Raw genomic sequence first — 21,334 nt, 5'->3', positions numbered from 1 at the left:
AGTCGTGGACAAAAAGCGGCGGCATTCCGAGGTGGTATGGGCCTATCCCTGGGTAAGATAGGCCATCTGAATATACATTAAGCCTTTGAAGATGCCATGACCTGGCGACGGGAGGCCGCCAACAATTATGCCTCGCATCACCCGGGGGAGAGGGCAGCATTTTTTCTTCGTATGAGTGAAGGTGGAGACCATATTGGTCGGTACAGCGACACTCCTTTTACTTCAGGCATGGTAACATTTCCTTTAACGTCTGTAGTACTGCGATGTGGAAGGCAAGGGGAAACCACCACATTATCATCCCGAGGAGTCACAGCTACTCCACTCAATTTATATAATGACATGATGGAATTCTCTCGGGTAAAATATTCTGGAGGTAAACTTTTGGATCCATTTGGAACCCCCGTTTGGTTCTCCGGGCGCGGGCCACTCCTAAGTATACATCGGCTGAAGGTGTAAAACTCTGATGATAAGAATATGGAACGTGATATCGCTTTGGAGCTGCGAAATGCCGGATTACTTGAAGGTAGAAATGCGAATGTTGAAACTCGGCGTGTTATAAGAATAAGGTAAATAATGAGTGAAAGAGGGATACTTTAGTAGTGGAAGTTGTAGGATTACACACACAGGATGTCTGAACGATAATGCTGTAGTTGGGATAATCCTGAGTAAGAGCTTTCCGCAGAATGTACCAATGAAAGGATAATCATAGATAAGATCGAGGCCAAACCGGTAGATGGCGTAGTAGTACAGGTTTATATGCCAACGACGGACTATGAAGGTGATGAGATTGAAGGCGTGCATGAGGATACCGCGGAACAATAAAATAATTTGGAGGGGAAGAGAATCTTATTATTTTATGGGATTGGAACGCTGTGATGATGGAATGCCACCAAAAATTCAAGGAACAAAAGAGAGCCCTGATGAATGCAGAAAAATTTAGAAACACATCATCTATCACTATAAGAAGCAGTATGGAGTAAAATGAGACAGGAGGTTACCGATAAATCAGTGTGCGATAGCTGGAATGACATCAAAAAGGGAAAACATGAGACCGCAAAAAAAGTTCAAGCGAGGAGAAAAACTGTTAAGAAAATCCATGGATCATGGATGAATTCATAAAACCCATTGAAGAAAAAGGAAGTACAAGAATGCTTAAATCGAAGAAGCGTAACTTAGCTACAAGAAAATAAGGATCTAAATAATTCGCAAAGCAAAGAAAGCTATATAAATGTAGATGAAGAATATCTGAGAAGATTTGCCAATCATGTGGAAAAGTAGAAGCTGCCTATAAGATAGTAAGGAGCCACTTCAAGGACCCTGAGTAAGCTATCAAGGTGTCGTCATCATATTCACCAATATATATACATAAAGTAAGAAAAGATTCAACTTTCATGCGAAGAGAAATACGTATTTGAGGTTTTGGCTAGCATCTTTCAATTTCTGCGCACTTTGAGGCGTACTAAATGGTCATATAAAAGGGAATGTGCTGAGAAAAAAAGGTTTTACCTGATTATGATGGTGAAAGTGCTCTCATGTACCTACCTAGTCAATTCAAAGTCATTCATTCGTATTTTGTATAACAATCAATCATTAGCCACCAATGGGAGAAAAAGGAAACGAAGAGACAGGCAATGTCAATGCCAAATAAAGTTGGCGGGAAAGAATACCAGAGTCGGGTTGTTCGGTGGCCTGAGGCAATCATCATTGGGGAAGAGGACATGTCGAGAGAGATCCGCCGAGGGGCCATGGGCTTAGAGTAATGGGTTCGATTCCCATCTTGTGATATCAACCGTTTACACCTCTTCTCTTCCTCGCTGATGATCGCGTAAGACAATCGAAATCCCCGATTCGGAGATATTTCTCTTGCTCACTACTGCTGGTATGCGGACATATTCATTGCTGGAATTTGGTGGCTGTAGAGGGTGGATATGTAAGGGGTACGTGCCCCCTGGTCACTACCCTTGGGGATCATTTTGCGCCCGTCGTAAAGCCATTCTCCAAATCCCTTCCCTCAATGATCTCCAGTGTTTATTTTATTTTATTGATTCAAGACTCTCTTGCGGAACTACTGCGATGAATCTTTGATGCGTCCCCTCCCAATCCTTGCCGTTCGTCCTTCCTTTTGTCTGCAGTCACTCTCCGTGTGGAATTAAGTGTGAGTTATCCTCTTGGGATGGCTGTAACGGTTATCGCTGGTCTCCTTAGAGCCCTTGCAAACCTGTGCCAATAAAATACTCGGGCATTACACATGGAAGGACGGATAATTAGAAGAGAGACCTTACTCTCTTATTAGAAACTGCGTCCAAAAAATCAGCCAAAAAATATTCCATTTCAAATCTGACGTCCACGGGATGTAATACGTAATTGAAGTTGCACTGAAACACGCGACCTTATTGTTTTTCGATTTGTGGCGTCAGCTTGCACACATGACACGGAGTTAGGTCTTTAGAATTTGTTTTCTTATTTTTGCTGTTTGTTAACTGGCGATTCTCAAATCCCTTAGGACTTTTTTTTAGGGCCTCTCATAGAATATTTAATTTAAAATTTTCAATTTTGCCTTCTTCAAGTAGGGGATTAGTTTCTCCGAAAAGGCTCTTCATCGCAGGTTATCCCACCTAAGAAGAGAGAGAATACTGTTTTGTTCCGCGGCGTTCCAATTCATACGAGTATTTCCACGACGGAAAAGGTATCTGTAAGTGTGGCAATCGACTCCGCATTCAGAGGAAAGTGGATGATTGTCGCTCAAAGGGATTTGAAGAAGCCATTCCAGCATTGCATTTTTTCTTTTGTGGAAGATCATTTAAACGTATGTGCTTCTTTTTATTTTTTATTTAAGTTCTGTGCAAGTTGACGTCATGGGCTAAAGAACTAATGGCTGAGCGTCCAAGCATCAATGTTAACGATGCGATGGAAGTGCATATTAAAAATTAAAATTCTTCTAGGGCAACATGATCTTGATATATTCATCGAGAAAATATTTCAGAATATATTCATATATCCTGTCCTATATAACTCATTCGGGGCCGTCCCTTGCCCTTTTTCCCTTCCACTAGTCCTTCAACGATTGTCTTCATCAGACCATCGCGCCTCAAAATGTGGCAAACGAAGTTGTCCCATCTTCTGCTTAAGGTTTTTAGGAGGTTCTCTTTTCTCCCACTCTCCTTAGCACTTCCTCGTTACTCACACGGTCAATCCATTTTATCTTCATCATTCTTCGGTAGCACCACATTTCGAATGCTTCCACTCTTGACTTCTCTGCTGCCGTCAACGTCCAAGCCTCGCTTCCATAGAGAAACATACTCCATACTACATCATAAACAAAACTAAACATTAAAAAAACAGAATTATAAACAGTTCTTCAAATTCACCTCAAGGCTCCCGATCGAGAGTCGAGATTATTTTTCGGCGAGACCGATAGACAGACTATCCAATAAATTCTCCTGATTTCTAATATTTTTCTCGTTTACTTATTTTCTTCCTTTTGACGTTGAATTACTTGATATTGAGGCCTCTGTTAGCCCTTCTTCCCGTTAACTTGCCCTTGGAAGGTTTTCTTCATCATTCGTGCTTTTAATTTTGGCAACCGTCCAAGCCTTGAAAGCAATTTTTTATACATGACGAAAACATTTCATGGCGGTAATCGTATGGACTTATTCCTGTAGATTACGTTTCGATTAGCTTTCTGTGTAAATTTTCCTTTTCTCCATAACAAATCTTGGAAATATGTGAATTCATTTTGAACATTTTTCGAGTTGTCGCTCCCCCTAATCAATTTCTATCTGCTCTCTGCGACTATAATTAATCAGCCCACATAAGGACCAAATTGTGAGATCTGTATTGAACCTATGTATATGTAGACTGCCCAATTAATCGCGTGTCGGTATTCAGCTCTAATTTTATTCTTTTAAAGTAGCACGATTTTGTTGAAATTCGGTACATCCATTAAAAATATTGTAAGTTTTGTTTGACGTGAATGTATCTATGGTTACTTTCTGAGTAAGGCCACTCTGTGAGTAAATGTCACTGGCGCGTTCTGTATTTCTTTTGCTGCGGTTATGATTCTATTTTCAATGAAAGACGAGAGTGAAGCGCCGAAAGTTGTATCATCTCTCACTCATTCTTGAAGCCTTCCTTAGCCGTTAATTCTCGTCAATTGGGCCTTTGAAAGTTTTCCGTTCATTTTTCTTGCTTCTATATATTATTATCGTGTAATCTTGTGTAAGTTATTTTCATTTTTACATCTACATGACGAAGGCAGTTAATAGTATAACACGGCGCAAACCCTATGGGTTTATTCCAGTTAATAAATTCTTTCGTCATCTCGCATTACTGTATTTTGAATTGAATGAATTTTAAAAGATGTTTCAGGTTAAGTTTTCCTCCGCTATGTTACGAAGCTCGAAGGAGAGATGGCGCCAGTTGATCTTGCTGATTTGTGGAGGTCCTGACGATCCAAATCAAATTCTACGAGATATATCCACGAAGAGAATCTTTTTAATCATTCCTCACGAAGACCCTCTTTCGGGAGCAGACGTAACCTTTGTACCGCACAATTAGTGAATCGTACATCGCGGCTCGCTCCTCTTCTTTTCGACTCTGCGCGCTCAGTTTTTCTTTTGTTTTGGCGGTGGTCCTAATTCAATGCCAATTTCAATCAAAGACGAGAGGGGAGAGTTTGAAGGATTTTCTTTTCTGTTTTCGTGTCTTTCGCCCTTTTGTGTCTTTGGAGAACCGTGGAATCGAAAGAAATGGATTAAAACATTCGAATAAAAAAGGCGAAACTTTTGGCGAGAGGTGAATGAGAAAGCCGGCTTTTGCCTCCTCAGTTCGGAGTTCTCAAAAGACCGCAGGAAAATTCGCATGGAGAGGATCTCGGCGGAGAATCCGAACCACCCTCCCCTGCACCGCGGAAAAGAAGAGAAGTTGGTCGTGAAAGAGGGCCGCAGCCGCCATTTTCATAATCTCGGCGAAAATAAGAGCACACAAAAGAGGATTTAAAGAAAAATTTATTCTCTCTCTTAGACCATTTTTTGCGGAACAAAAAAGAACGACTCGAGAGCACGACGCCGCTCTCCAATCAGAGCGCCCGAAAGTTTTTCCAGTAATGGATTTCGTCCTCGCCTTCACAAGTTTTCAATCCTGTAGGGTGGTTCTAGGGGCGTCCTTGTGGGATCTATTCTTAGCTGGCTCGCTCGAATTTTTTTTTCGATTATTAGTTCGTGGTCTTATACGACGAAGCCGTCTATTGCCATGGCGACGAATTTATCCTTTTATTCCCGAAATAGAATTTAGGCTTTTAAAATTATTTTACTTCAGTACTTTCGTGGCCGTATATTTTATTCACATTTTCATGCCTCGTGACGCAGTCTCGAGAAAAGGGGCTAAATTAATCTTCATTAACGGTCAACAAATCCTAAGGATGCTTTGACGCAGCTCTCCACTCAATTCTCGTATCGGCTAATCTTTTCATACCTACGTGTTTCCTCTCTTCAGCTTCCTTCTTTACGTGTTCCATATATTGTATTAGAGGCCTTCGTTTTTCTTTCTGGCTTTACACTTGTCTCTAGAAAGTTGTCTTCATCAGATCATCACGTTCAATACATGGCCGATTTGGTTGTTTCGCCTCATTATAATGGCTTTCACAGGACTTCACTTCTTTCCTGCTCCTGTGGGGGCTTCTTCATTGCTCGCATTTGGTTTTTATTACTCCTCTTTAGCTCCTCACTTCGAAGGCCTCCACTCTTGATTTTTCCGCTGCTGTGATTTCCATTGCCTAACTCCCTAAGGGAAGCATGCTTCAAAAACTACATTCAATCGTCACAGTTGTTACGATCGAGAATTTAATAATGCATACCATGTAAAGAGGCCAGCGAAGTATTTGTAAGCATTGAATGCCTGTCAACCTCTCGTACTTCATGTTAGTTGAAAGAATAATCAAAGTACTGAAAGATCGTTCTATGGCGTCAAAGATTTAATTCAAGCATTATCTTTTTTCTCTTCTTGATATTCTTGAGGTGCCATTTGTTGAGTTTCTTAGCCTTTCTTCTTAATTTTTAATCGCCAATCCAGATGAGTTTGACTGGAATGGAGCATAAATACTTTAGTTCTTTTTCGGGCTCTTGTTGTGCCTCATGCTTTTGCTAACACGGAAAGTTGCTTGGACTAAAATTGGTTGTAGAGGCCCTTCTGTAGTAACCCTTGTTTACTTTATGTGACTCGTTTAAAGAGTCGTTTCTGCTGGATTAGGTTCCTTAACTTTTTCAAATTAAAAAATATTCTCAGTATTGCTTGGCTCTTTCAGTACCTTTTATGGTCAGGTTCAATTTTCGGGGTTTCGTAGGATTCCACTTTAACCTTTTCGAAAATATTTACGATGTCTGGTGTGGAAGGCAATTGATTTCGCTGTTGAAAAGGGAAGCGTTTCAGTTTTTTGGCATTTTAGTGAAATTGATCACTTAGCATTCATAGCATTCAGATGGGAGGATAGGGCTACATGCCTCATACTCGCCCATGAGGTGACCACCACAAGTGTTGGTTTGACCCCAAGTTTAACCCAGTTCAGAAAAGGGAACGCTTATAATATTTTATTTTTAATTAAGTGCGACAAATATAAGGCGTTTGTCTTAAGGCATGACGCGCAAAAACAGTAACACTTAAAAGGTTATACCTGTATTTTCTTTTAGCGTCCAAAGGCATGGTCCTCAGTGGAGTTAAGTATACTGGAATGACAGCGGTGTCACTCTAAATCCGATAACAATGAAGCCAGTGGCTTTGAAAGCTATGTTAAAATACTTTTGAAGGTTGTTCTTTTAAGTCTTACTGTTTGTTTGTGTCTAACTTGTTATTTACGCAACACGCATCGAATTCTACTGAAATGCGAGCATACCAATGTATAAAGTACGAACAATAATATGAATGACGGATTATCAGAGCATGACGCCGCGGCTGTGCCTTCGCGCATAATTAATTGTACTAATTCAGGCTGCGTTCGGCAATTTATTTCCAGTTGACTTCTACTCGAAACATCCCATCTACTCTGCCCTAACCCCGAAGATAATTCAAAATGAACATGAAAGGATAATTTAAATATTTGTGGGAAATTTCTTGTAATTTTTAATGTACTTGCTGTCAGCAACTGAAGCATTTATTTGTTTTCCTCATTTTTGGGGAGAGGAAATCATTATTTCCGGCAGGGAAACGATCTTCATATTTAAGTTTTCTTCTATATTACTCTATTACTTACACCACTTCTTTTTTACAGAGCGCGACCCGGGTTTCGATGAATTATCATCATCCTCAGGCGCAAATTATTAAATTAATTAATTAGGCGCAAATTAATTAATGTTTAATTGATTAATTAGCGCCTGAAGATGATGATAATTCATCGAAACCCGGGTCGCGCTCTGTAAAAAAGAAGTAGTTTAAGTAATAATGGAATTAGAAAAGTTCCCAGTTCTGCTCAAGAAAACTTACAATGGAATACCACAAAGTTAATCATGGATGTTATAATTAATGTTGGTGAATTTTGATCCTCCTCATTTGCTTCAATTCGAAAGAGATGAAGAGATAATCTTGAAGCAAATGAGTGATACTCATACTATATACCCCTTACACGCCTGACCCTGATTTTACCCCTGAATCAGCTCGTGGCATTCGTGTAAAGCAAATGTGGCATATCCCTCGTCGACCCCATGAGGAATAAATATCCGCGTTATCCGTCGTCAGCGAGACCAGCTCCCGCCTGCAGCATCTCGTTATCTGAAAGATGCGCCGACTGACGAGACACATGACGCTCTCTCGACGGCCAGGTTCATTTCTCCGAATGGCAGCCGCAGCACACTCTCTCTCCCTCTCTCTCCCTTGCGATGAAAGCGAATTTGGGAATGATAGATGGGAGAGTAAAGGGGGAGGGAACGGCTGGAGTTGAAAGAGTTGAGGAAACGGCTTCAATCGGATCGTCTCATTTTGATTCCTATAGTCTCCCTCATCCTTATCTGTGTCTTTTTGTGTTGAAAACCAAAAATTATGATGTTCCGTAAACCTAGAAAGCGCGGAGAGTGAGTTCAGACCAAAAGTTAAATGCATGCAATCTTGTACACCTTGAAAATCTTAAAATACGATTATCGAAAGGCAATATTTGGAGATTAAACTGACGGAGCAGTAAGCATATCGGGGAGGGTGTGTCATTGGCCAATGAAGGGGGACGATGACGATCTCTGTGAAATAAAAGAGCAAAGAAAAGGCTAGTGGAGAGGCTGATGTTGAAAATGGCGTTTTACGGTGAGGAAGGGGGATGAGGAAAGACTGTTTGGGCGTTTGATAAGTGGGCACGAAGGAGAATGAAGAAGGCGAAGTGGGCGAAGAGGAGGAGGAACGACGAAGTGCTGGACATGGTGGGTGAGAAGAGGCAGCTTTTAGATGAGATTCGGAGGAGGCAGAAGATATGGATAGAGCGAGTACTTAGCGGGGAGGGGATGTTGAAAACAGTGTTATCAGAGGGAAGAATGTTGGGTAAACGAGGGTGAGGAATGAAGAGAATAAGATTTATGGATAACATTAGAGGGAATAGGTCTTACTGGTAGTTGGAATTAGATATTGAAGTAACGTAGTCGGTGTAATGCCTCCAATGATTAATTCTTGCTCTTCTTTGTGTCCATAAAAGCGGATACTTAACCAACTAGAAGAAATTCACATCATTTTTTTGTGGCTTGTATAAATTCACTCCTAAAATTCGACGGCATTAACCCTTTCGGAGATTATTTGATGATGTCACGAGGTCAAGTGGCCTCGCGCATCGGACTCGCGTGGTTCTTTGTTGTTTACTAACCTGTTTGCGATTATTACCTCAATGACAGACTATGCTTGAGTGAGTGAACGAATCGGAATCCTAATGACGTCACTAACTCATGGAAAGTGGGCGGCATCTTTTGCGATCTCTTATTCCCAAATAACAAAGCAATGGATGAATGGGGACGTTTTTTTTCTCGACTGAATTAATTTTTTCCCTCCGTATGGCGAATGCTATGCGTTGCGATTTTTTATATGTTTAAGCAACCCCACTACATATATGATATTTGACGTCTTCAATCTGACTGCCATTTGCTATTATCGATCATCATCTAATAACAGTTATTATTTTAATGTTTCGCAGGAGCGGCTTCTTCTCTCCGTGTTGCCTCAACATGTTGCCATGGAAATGAAGGCGGACATCATCTCTCCAGTGGAAGGACAGTTTCACAAGATCTACATCCAGAAGCACGAGAACGTCAGGTAAGGCATTGATTCTCTTCAACTGATTCTATTGACTCGCGACTGCTATGGTGAACTTATATTCAACTGCGGCCCTATGTTTTTCCACCCGTGAAAAACCCTAGCCTCAATTTAGCACCAGTGAACTTCTTTCTGGGTTATTTTCCATTTCTTGAGTCTATGGCAGGTATTGGAATTTTAAAGAATAATAATAGTTCGTAATAGCAGCGAAAGAAATTTGCTCAGGTATGGAACTCTTAAATCTCGATAAAAGTTTTTACTAAAGTGTATTCGATAGGAAATATCTATTTTCTTTTGTCTTTCTGATTCATTTATTATTACTTACAATTAGATAGGAACTTAAAGTAGTACTTAGGAAGGTAGAATTTTAGTTGTCCGGATTCTACCCCTGAAGATGATGGCAGACTCAGTCGTCGAAACGTTGGGACCAATTACTCAAAACCACACCGGGTGGTGAACCTGAGAATTATTTATTTAACTCTCAGAAAATTTGAATGAGCTATGGTTTTCAAAAATGTTGCTATCGTAGTTTGATTTTAATAAGCGCAAATGTAATTCCAGTCCAATTCCACGTTTCCTCGCCCTGGCTTTTAACTTTTAAAAGGGACATCTTTATTTTCAAGAATTGTTATGCTTAATCACGCACTTTTATAAGTGGAAGGTTCAGTTATACTATAGTAATTCTCTGGGTGTGTTACATGACTTCTCGAAATATTACCTGAATATGGCTCAGTGCTTCATCCCCCATGTCGCTGCCTTCTCCTGAATTACTCCCCCTCCTCCGTGACACTATGTATTGTGGGTGGGTCGCAGCCCTTTTACTTACCCAGCTGTGATGTTCGTCCCGTGGTATTTCCTTCCGCCGCGAAATGGGATGATGGGACGCGCAGATAAGGTATTCATGGTGACGGCGGTGGCCTCGCTGTATTTTCCTGCCTACCCGAGCGTGCCTCGTGCAAATGTGGATAAATCTGCCACCCGTGGGTTAACTTGGGCCTGAATTCGTTGAGAGTGATACAAGAGTGTCACTTTTAGAACACTGCACTTTCAAGTTTTCATTCAAACGTTATTACATAAATCCTAGGATATTAATCCTTAAAAAATAATTTTAATCGAAGATTACTTTTATGTATTGCCAAATAATCACCTCAACGTCCACGTGTTACTTTAAGGAAGCGGAATCCAGCGTGTTTAATTTTTTACATTTCTTCTATTATTTTGAGATATTTTACTAACCCTACATCATGGATTTTTGCTTAAATATGTGTAAGGATTTGACATTCATGAATAAACGAACGCTCGTAATGCTCCACTAATCTAATACCATTTTATAGGTGATAATGAACCTTGAAAATAGCACTGAAATTTCCAAAACCCCGATCAATTTTGTATTCAGTATGGTTGTAGTATTACCAATATTAATTTCGTAATGAAACTCAAATTCACATCACTTAGTCTGCTGCTGACCTCCATTGACTTATTTTATTGTCCTAATGTAGTAATACGAAAAAAAAGGAGAACTTCAAGATAAAGTCCACTGCCTGTATTCATGGGAGTGTACGTCATCTCTCATGTAAAGGCCTGCCGCAATAGAGCTCTCGTTTTCAGATCGGAACCCAACAGCTTCGCGTGTGTCGTCGTCTCGACGTTAAATTTTTAACCGACATCCGCCCTTCTTTTGTCGACCGACACATTTCTCTCATTTGCCTTGAGACGCACGCACTGCGCATGCATCCCGCTATTTCACGATGCGGACGTTCCTTGAGGAGATATGTACTCGAAAATTCATTGGATGGAGTTTGAGAAAGTTACCACTCGTGAGGAGAGCGCTCTCCGCCACTTGAGCGCGTTTTCTTCAACAGACGCGGGAGTTGACATTCGCCGCCGAGTGCTATGCCAACTGCGAGGGGATTTCTCTCTATACAACGGGGATTTTTACATTTCACAGATTTGAAGTTTCCCGCTGTAAACATTTTTATTATGTTGGTAAACATCTTCCTGAAGTATGATTGAATATTGATCAAATTTTCATCTGTATTCTTTGTTTGCTTCGGCAGCCGATAAGATTAGACGTGTTATTATGGGCTCGGCGACTTTTGGCTCAGTCTTTATTGGTTTTTTGTGAATTTTTGGCCAAAAACAATACTGTAACGATGCCCCAGCTTCCGTAATCGCCAGACATGGCTCAGTGTGACTTATTCCTATTTCCAAAAACAAAGAGAACCTTATAGAACCGTCGTTTTACGAACATAGATGACATTAAAAGAAATTGATGACAGAGCAAAAGGTCATCCCTAGGGTCGAGTTTGAGAAGTCTTTTTTGAGGATTAGAAGCATCACTGGCACAAGTGTGTATTATGTAATGGGGATTATTTGAAGGTGACAACGTTAATGTAGATGAATAAATAATTTTATTTTCAAAAATTAAAATTCCCGTTATTTTCTGAGCCTCGTTCTAGCACAGTGTTTGAAGTAGGAACATTCTAATACCGTTTGGAATTAATCGTTTGGTGTGATGTACAAATGAAATACGCTGGATTCCGCTTTCTTACAGTTGGTCGGTTGGTCAGTCCACATCTACAGCTGCATATATCACCCCGCGAGCCACTTCAAGAGGCGTGTTGCGGGGGTGGTTGGGACGCCAATCGCTTGTAAGGAAAAAATAGAGCAAGTTGATGTACGCTGAGGAAATCCGGTTGTACTTAGCGAAAGTGACTGCAAAAGAGTGCTATGATTAAGAGGAGATAGAAAACCCTTAAATCTCGCTTGATCTGCATCCAAGCATTTATCCGCAATTTGCGCCTCAATGAGTTTGTGACGTTTTATGCCTACCATAAATAGATCATGTGCGCGTTGCGAAAGGTATTTGATACCCGTCTATCACTTATTTAAGTTCTTTACTTTTGGAGGAAAAAAACTCCTGTACCTATTCACTAATTGTAAGTAAAATATCTGTCTAACTTATCCCTTGTGTCGGATATGGAAATAAGTGAGGTTATAAAATGATGTTCTCCACGTCGCACAGTGGTCCGAAATCGGAAAAAGCCGGACAAAAGTCCAAAATGGCTTTTTTTGAGCTAGGGACCTGAAACTTGGCACAAATACTCACAAATGATGGTTGATTATGGATTTGTATGCCATTTTTCATAATGTTGATCCGTTGTTGAGATACAGCAGCTCAAACATGACCAATTTTCAAAAACTCGCGCGAACTCGCTTTTCTCCGAAAATCTTTGAACTTAAGCAGGTGGTGTTGCAGTTGTATGATTTTTATGGAATAAAAAACACAATATTCCTTTGAAAAGATGCTTTGGCTATATTGTTCATGATTTTTGAAGATTTTGGTTCACATTTACATAGTTTTACAACACAAAATGGCGTACCCATTTTTCGCGTGAAATTTCAAATAAAGTAGACATTATCTTTCGTTTACGAAATATGGTAATCGGGAAATTTACATCACAGTGTGAAGTAGACATTTTTTAAGAATATTGCGAAGAAATCTTGGAAAAAAGTTTGCGACCACGGAAATGAGAGCGATTTTTCGATCGCGCATCAAGTCTGAGCTACGCCACGCGGGACTCTGAGGCTTGGTAACTGCGGGCGATTTATCAAGTTTTTTTCAGAATTGCTTCTTAAAAATCGCCATTTGAAGCATGGCACATAGTCATTATTGACATTAAACACTATTACCAAGATAATGGATCGATCGATTAACCGTGTAACGCATTACTCTAGTGAAGATGGTAAGGGTTAGATTATTGTCCGTACCTTCTTCGACTACATCGCTGCCTTAACTCGAGATATAAATGTGGTGGATATTCATAACTAATCTATCTTTATAATAACCTTTGATCGATCTCGATATTTTTATACATGCAGCCCTCTGCTAGTCAATGCCGAGTGTATATTGCTGACCACCTGATAATTCCTGCGAGGCGCTTGCGGAAGAGTGGAGGCATCTTTTATGTTAAGCAGCAACTATTGCTTTTAGCTTTTTCCACGAAATTTAAGGGAAAGATAGGCGATTTTTCGCTAGAAGAATTGTGATGCCGTTCGGTTTCACAGTTGTTTACATCACGTCAGTGTGGTATCGGAACCCGTAGATTATACGAATAATATCAATAACGGCCGAAAGTAAAATTCTTACCGTGTAAACTTGCCGTTATCATTATCATCGCCAGCGATTTTAAAGATTGGTTTGTCGCAGCTCTCCATTTACCTGAAAAAGTAGCTATTGTAAATTCATCTTTTCCCTCTCAATTTCTCCGCCCTTCGAAGTGGATCTGGGCCCTTCCTCCGCCCTTGACGTCCATTCAATCTTGTGCGCATGCATCCATCCCTCTTCCCCTCCGCCCCACCCCACCTAAATCCTCCATCCTCCATCCCACTTGCACACACTCTATCCATCCATTTCAAACTCTCTCTCCCTCTCTCCATATTCTTCGCAGCCAGAGGGCTTATTTTGAGAAGGGCGCTAATTAATTTATGGGCCCACCGACTTGGGCGAACCTACAAACCAGCGCTCAGGGGTGGGTGGGGAAAGAGTTGAATCGTCGCATTTTCCTCGGGAAATGGATAGTGCATATTTCATGTTCCACCGCAATGGAGAAGAGAGGGAGGAAAAGATGAAAGAGAGGAGGAATATTTGGAGATAATGGGTGAAACGGAGAGAGAGAGAGAGGGTGAATGTGGGCCCATTGTTGTCTCGTGATACGAGCGAGAGAGAGTTTGTATCGAGCAAGTTTTGCCCAGCCAACCCAACCCTCCCTAATTCTCCACTATCCTCTTGCTCTTTCCTCCTTCTTCCCTCCCGTAGCTGGAAAGCCATGGCCTATAAGGGTTGCTCTCGTTGAACACTCGCCGGCGTAACTTCCAAAGCCTATTTGAACCTATTTTACTCTGTTCACTATTCGAAATTAATGTGTTGGGAGTTGTTTGAGGCTTAAACTAGTGGATTTCTTACATATATAATATTGAAAGTAGCTGACAATTTTCCGCAAATACTTCCTAAAATGTGACGTAATTTGCGGAAAATTGCTTGTCATTTTTAATTTACTATGCTACTAATAAGATGGTATCTGGTGTGACTTAGTCGAAGCTAGTCCTCATGTTACAACAGCAGGTCATGATGAACAGCATGCGGAAGTTTACAAAGTTCTTACTCTCCTTCCTTTAACGTTTGCGGCTTAACTTGGAGAACCACGGAAGAGGGAGCGAAAATTCTCTCGTCCCGTCCCACTCTGATGCCACATTTCCGAGCGGTCCTTCTGTCGAAACCATTCTCGAAAAAAAAACGTTACAATGTCGATCGGGCTTAGAGAATTCTCATATACTTTTGGAATTTCCATTTATTATTTTCTCATCTCGGTTTCCATGTGGATATCATTTTGAAGGTCGTTGATGTCAAAATTATTTCCACTCGTACTTTATCCATTAAGATAGTGTTCATGCAGCACAGCACATAAACTTGACGAATATTATCCACCTGGCCGGATTGCATGAGGTGAGGTCTTCGTTTCACCAATGAGCGACGTTATCTTCCCTCTTCGAAGCATTCATTCACCTAAACAAACCAAACATTCTTCACCCCAACCGCATCCCCCCCCCCCCCCACTCAATATTCGCCCCCTCCACACCCTCTGTCAGCTCATCATTTCCTCTTAACATTTTTTTTTTATGCTTGAAGCAGTCACTGGTTAGCCTGATTAATATTTAAATTGTACTACCGCTGGTTTTGTATTTTTAATAACGCAAAAAACTGCTTCACCAAAAATTATGGAAAATTATTTCAAAACATATCATTACTTTCTACATAAATTACGGGTACGAATTAAAGTGCGTCACGTAATGGAGAAATTATCTGTACAGTATCGCAATTTACTGTTCTCGAAGGGTTGCAGTAGTGTTCCTTATGTGTAAACTAACTCACCGGATTTTTGTAAGAACGTCCGCGGATGAACAAGCTCGGCCCTTTCACACACCTCTAGTTGTAAATTTCGTTAAAAAAATAAAAGAACAGATGATCGTGGTTTCAGTGGAGAAGTCGTTATGGTTATCAGTTTTATTCATCAAACTGTAGTTCATACCCATCCACTCGCCTCGACAGTATAATCTTTGAGGATCCGTTCGGGATTTTCTCAGACACTACCTTCGTATCCTTCGCTCTTTTGTGACGCTGGGTCGCGGTAGTTGAAATTGTGGTTTTGTGTGAGTGTTGAATTCTGCGAGTCCTGTATCATTTGAAATCCTCTGCCTGAATCCGGTCTCCATTCAAAAGTCTCTGTTTCCATCTGCTCTTGATACATTTGCTCCCGCCTTGAATATGTTTGCTCTGCGTAGACAAACGCCTACCGTCGTCCGACGCCCATTCCGACACGGTAAATAGTGTATAAAGTTGAAAGAGAATAAAGTACATAAATAAATCTCACTATGTCTTACATTATTGTGCTTTTGAAAAGAATTTTATCAGCTAAAGGAAGTGTTTATATCAATGCATTTGATATTGCATCATGTATTCTGCGAAATATAAATAATTTCGTTAAAATCGGTGTTCATTCTGTGTTTTTAGCCAATTTTAAAACTTAGTGGCGTCACTTCTTTCCTATTTTATGCTGTTCAACCTGAGTATGATAAGAATATACGAGCATTCACTGTAGATACTCTTAATTTTACCTCTCGCTGTATTCCTGGTGTATGTGCTGTTGGAAACATGGGTGGACTTGGGAATCAAGAGACAGTGGGATGTATATATTTTTTTAAATCGCAGTAAAGTGTCAGTTGAAGGGCACTGTTTTGTTTTTCTAATTTGAGGTTACCGCGTGAAAATTTAATTTATTTAGGGAGAGTTGGAGAGGGAGTGTATTGTGTATAATGAGTGAAATAATCACTGAAGGTAATGTTCGTTAATTTGGACCGTGAAGTCTTTATTTTCATGGGAGGGAAAATGGCATGAATTATTAGTCCTAATTATTCGCAGTAATGTCCGTGACATTATTCGTGCATGTTGCAGAGGACTGACCATGTGTCACCTTTTCTTATCAGATGACTTTGAGTGTAGTTGTTCTTTATTGGTAGTTAAGTTGTAATGAGCGGGTGTAAAACTCTTACATAATTTTTTTCATTGCCCCGAATAGTGTTGCATGATTACACTCGGATTCAGAGCACATTTTATAGTTACTACACTCAGCGTTGCGAGTATTATGGTCACCATCATTGCGAACGTATGAGCGTTTCAGACTTGACGTTCTGGAAATGCGATATATTCACGATTAAGTATAAGAAACAAATGGCAATTTCTGCACTGTAATTTGTAACTCCACTACCGACCATGATTTCGACACTTCATGTTACTTTCAAGGTCGTGAGCAAAATGTAATAGTGTGTCGAAGCCATGGTCGGTAGTGGAGTAACAAATTAAGGGTGGAAATAACATTTATGTTGCTTATATTTTATCATTACGATCGATATTACAATCATCGGTATTGTTGACTGCCGCTATTTCCCTCAATTTCAAACAAGTATATTTGCTCACCTGAGGTAATGCTAATTATTATGTGCCATAATGGAGTCGTTCTTCTTGTCAGACACCCCCTACTCATCGTTTGGGAATGATCCATTTGACGATAAGCGCCTTTAAATCAGCGTCGATTGTGACGTGTGCCAGCGACGACGTTCCCAGTCCAATTTCTCGGCATTAGAAGGATCGACTGTGGGTCGCCGGGCGATGATGAGTCCGAGGGATGGGCGTTTAATAATCTCTAGAGCGTTTTGGAGTGAGGGCCGCGGAGATGGGATCATTAGCGTGTGGGTAATGGGCCTTTTAACCAGCATCGCGGAGAGTGTGTTTTTTGCTCCGCTCAGTAGTCACTCGCCTCTCCTCGCACGAATGTCGGGAGGAGACATATAAAGGCGTATGAACGGGAAAAGGTGCCGCCGTAATTAATTACAGTGAGGCGCCTGCTTGCCTCTCTCTCTTTTCCTCTCCTTTGGGCCTTTGAATGAATGAATGGATGAATGAATGAAGGGCTTTGCTCGATAAAAAATAAAGGGTTGACGTCTTCTTCATTCGACCCAAAAATAGTTCACACGCGCCGTGGGCTTCTTCCTGAAGGTCAACCGCTCAAAAATAAATAAGCGCCGCCGGAATCGTGTTTATATGCTAGTGCATATTTACCTTCTCGTCGTATTTCCTTTGGCCACTATGGAACCTCCCTAATCAGAATAATTTTTAAGGAGGTAAACATCACCTGTTTCAGTTTGGGGTTGAAGTTAATTGAGGAGCTGTTACGAGGTGCTTATCACGTTCTTGACTGATCTATAATGAGTAGTCAACCACAAGTGAGATTGATGAAAATAACCGCCGATAAACGAATACCAATGGCGAAATATGACTTTTGCATTCCGTGTGAATGATTTTCAGGAAGTACTGTCGGGTTTTCAGCCAGGTTACTTTCTCCGTAGCCTCCTATCAATGCCCAATTCCGTGATGACGATTTCCGAGTCGGAAGCCAAAAATGTGCTCGGCATTTAGGCGGCTACAATCCTGTGACCAGTTCCTGAAGATTATTATGTTGTCTGAGCAACCGACAACTTTAATAGAAATATTTTCTGGTGAATTAATAATTTTAATTCACGACGCAAATGCCGTTGCTTGGATATGAGTGATCTGCAATTTCTATGCTGGTCTTTGAAACGAAAATATATCATGCTTACTTCGATAACAATCTGGTTCCTGGGCGTGTTATTTTTTGTGATACTTGTCCGTCTACTGGTGTGCTGTGTTCTGCATCCGACGGCTATGTTCAGTAGCACTAGTTTATTAATCCTTGTTATTCATATAAAATTTTAGTCTCTAGGTTTGAAAAGGAAGCATTCTTTACAATGTGCCCGCTGGCGAATTTTGTCTTTTTATGGTGGCTTACGTATCACTCATCCAAAACTTACGCTAACATTTTCAAATTTCATGGGTTAATGAAGCAGAAATTTGTCAACATTTTCCTGTTTCTCTAAGATGAAAAATTTACATTTGAGGAATAACTGAGGTAAAATTTTCAAATTCGATAAGCAAGGAAATTTTTACCAGGGCTTTCTAACGCAGAAATTTCCAAGGTGCTTGGGCAAGTTTTAAGCGATTAATATGTCGCCCAAAAAGACCGCTCGAGAAGTAGAGATGCGTTCTTTCATAAATTACTCGCTCTCAACTTGTGATCCCATTTATCTAAGTAAAAAATCATTTATATCTATCAAATGTGCGGTTCACACGAAATAAACAGCTGCGGGGGCTTTATGCGTGTCCTAAGTAGATTGGATTGTCCTAAATAGATGTTTAGTTTATGGCTCCCAATTTCTGTTTTCCGTATCCATTTATTCATTGCGAGATGTATATCGTACTAGCGAAAGGAAGCCGTATTTCAAAATGTATCAAAGACTTCAATGTGGCTTTTCGGTTTAATATTTTAATATGGCTTAACAAGTGGAGCAGTAGTTAACCGTTTATAGTCGATTTAGGTAAAAGTAGAGTCGCTTATTTATGTATGTTTCCTACGAATATTTACGCCTTGTAGCTACGGTTAATATCTATTGTTTTAAAAATTGATAAATTTGGATCAGTAAAGAAACTTAATGTATTTAAATGTTGACAATAAAATTAGTTTTATCATTCATTTTTCTGCGTAATTGTACAATTTTATTACCAATATCTTTAGTGAAAGTAACTTGAAATAGTAAAAGGTCTTCGCGTAATTCAATACTGTTGTTACTGGAGTCAAAAAGTACGTTGATGGGGTAAGCCTTTCTTCATAAACAGAGCTCGTGTCGATATGCTCGGCTAACCAGTATACCAGGAGATTGAACGGGAAGGTTTTACTTTCTTTGTGCGTCATGGGACCATTTAGTCTTTGCTTTCTCCTGTCTTCCCCAATCTCATCGTGCAAATACCTCCTCCAGCTCTTTTTCTGCTTCCTTCAGAGGGTCCACCATATTTTGCTTCAGTTAGCGCCCGAATGAAAACGGCGACTCACACGTGCACGGGGAAGGAATTCGCTCCGCCCTGCGCTCTAGAAAGACGCCGCAAATAAATAATCGCCAGCGCATCTTCTTCCCTCTCTCCTTTGGCATCCTCCTCTGCTCCTCCATTTCTCTCCTTTCCCTTTCTTCTTCCTCGTTGGAAATCCTTCCATTTCCGCCCTTCGAGGAAAAGTTCCAGGGAAAGCAGAAGAGAGAAAGCACGAGGATCGATGGATCGATTCTTCGACTGATATCGAGTTCGTCGACAGCCATCGCCGTTCCGCTCTTCAAGGGTCTTAATAGGTTTGAGCGTCTTTAAGGTTGAAAACCAATCGGAAGGAAGTACCGAGTCAATTCCCTTTTCCTTTCGAATGAGTGTCCTGTCGTTCTATCTCTTTTGTCGACGCGACTTCGTTGGCGTTCTCTCCTCCCTGAGACTTCATCCAGTTGAACTCGATTATTTGCGCTGATATGTCATCCTCTGGGTCGTGTCCATCACTTGGGATATATATGCAAGAGCGTTAATTGTCTGCTACGAATTGAGAACTGAGTTTAAAGGTATTTAATGGGGGAGCAAGGGCGCAACGTGAAAGAAAAGCAAAAATATTTAAATATTTATTGAAAATCCATTTAAAATTAGCCAATATATTTTGTTTATTTTAAACAATAAGCTAAATTTGCCTAAATTGTAAAAAAATATTAGTCTATTCTAGCCTGCAGTATATGAGAAAAATTTACTAATGATTTTTTCAACAATGAAATATAAAAATAATAGAAATGGGCATTTGATCATTTTTTTACATATTAAATGTTTTGCTTAATGTCTTAGCTCTAAAATAAGCCGTGATTCGTAGCTCGACGACAATTTAACCGAGAAAAAACGATTTTAATAATCCAAGTCTCAATATTTTGGCAAACATTAAAATCATAATAAAACGCTCAAAAACCCATTTCAGGTCTTAAACTAATAATAATAATGAAGGTGGGGAATAGAATGTGCTTTAATTTACCGTGTGCGTTTGTAAACTTGAATGCTGGGGAGAGAAGAGTGGGACATGCAGAAATGGGTTATTCTTTTTAATCCCATCTCCAGTCGCTCCTCTTATCCGTTAGTGGTGTTTTAATTCCATTCAAATATTGGCCTTCACTTTCCCCAAACGCCGTGATCTCCGTCAAATGATCTCTCCGTGCGGTGCAATAGGAGGGGATTGATCGGGGAACGACCCCTATCGTCCTCGCGAGGCCATCCGATGGCTTTTCTTAACGAGCGCGGATCCTTTTCCGTCTGCTCTCTAGAGACCGCATCAATCGGAGAAGACAAAAGGTAAGGGTTGCTCCAAAGCAACCGAACCTCTCTATTAGACCTCGTCAATCGTACCATCTACCTCATTTCCCATTCTCTGACTTGACTTAATTATATTTTCCTTTCATTTTCAACATTATTTTTTTTAACCCTTAGACTACCAACGGGACACATATGTCCCAGGTAGATTTGCAAAACAACCTTTGGGATGTAGGCCTATTATAAACACCTACGATGTTGTCCCATCGGTACAGGAGGGACTAATCGACTTTTAGTTCTTATTTTGCCAACAGAGGACAGTACTTTGACAAGTTCAATAAGGTTTACATTGTCACCTCTGTTTTTATAGCAGAGGAAATTTGGGCTTGGCTAGTAATTCTACAATGATAAGTATGTGTCCATGTTTCTTGAGGATCCTTGTTTTTGCACAATATTACCACTCCTCATTTTGCGCAATGATTTATCTTTTCACATCTGCATTTGTGAGTGCTGATGTTTTGATATAATTTCTCTGATTTACCGTTGCTGCCATGACGTCATAAAATTTTACCACATGGTAAATATTTAGGTTCTGTACATTGATAAATAACAGTCTTGTGCTTGTCTTCATGTGATATTGACCACTGAGACGAGCACTTTTAGATGAGGCTCTTTCTTTCATAACTTTGAAGCTATTTTAGGATTACAGTGATTTACAACTACTGCTGTGTAACCTCTGGAGTAGATTGATACCAGGTGAGTAAATACGTCAAA

General features: G+C 40.3%; 1 protein-coding gene across 1 annotated transcript in view; it reads left to right on the top strand.

The window, feature by feature from the left end:
- Positions 1-21,334, top strand: part of LOC124159607 (Ca(2+)/calmodulin-responsive adenylate cyclase-like) — a 398,052-nt gene that overhangs the window by 189,742 nt on the left and 186,976 nt on the right. Inside the window, exon 5 of the mRNA XM_046535531.1 lies at positions 9,152-9,270. Within this exon, the coding sequence (XP_046391487.1) occupies positions 9,152-9,270 (119 nt within the window). The remainder of the gene's footprint in view (positions 1-9,151; positions 9,271-21,334) is intronic.

The sequence above is a fragment of the Ischnura elegans genome, chromosome 5, assembly GCF_921293095.1.
Source record: "Ischnura elegans chromosome 5, ioIscEleg1.1, whole genome shotgun sequence".
Taxonomy (NCBI): Eukaryota; Metazoa; Arthropoda; class Insecta; order Odonata; family Coenagrionidae; genus Ischnura; species Ischnura elegans.
The sequence above is the reverse complement of the archived record's forward strand: the minus strand, read 5'-3'. Positions and strand labels throughout refer to the sequence as shown.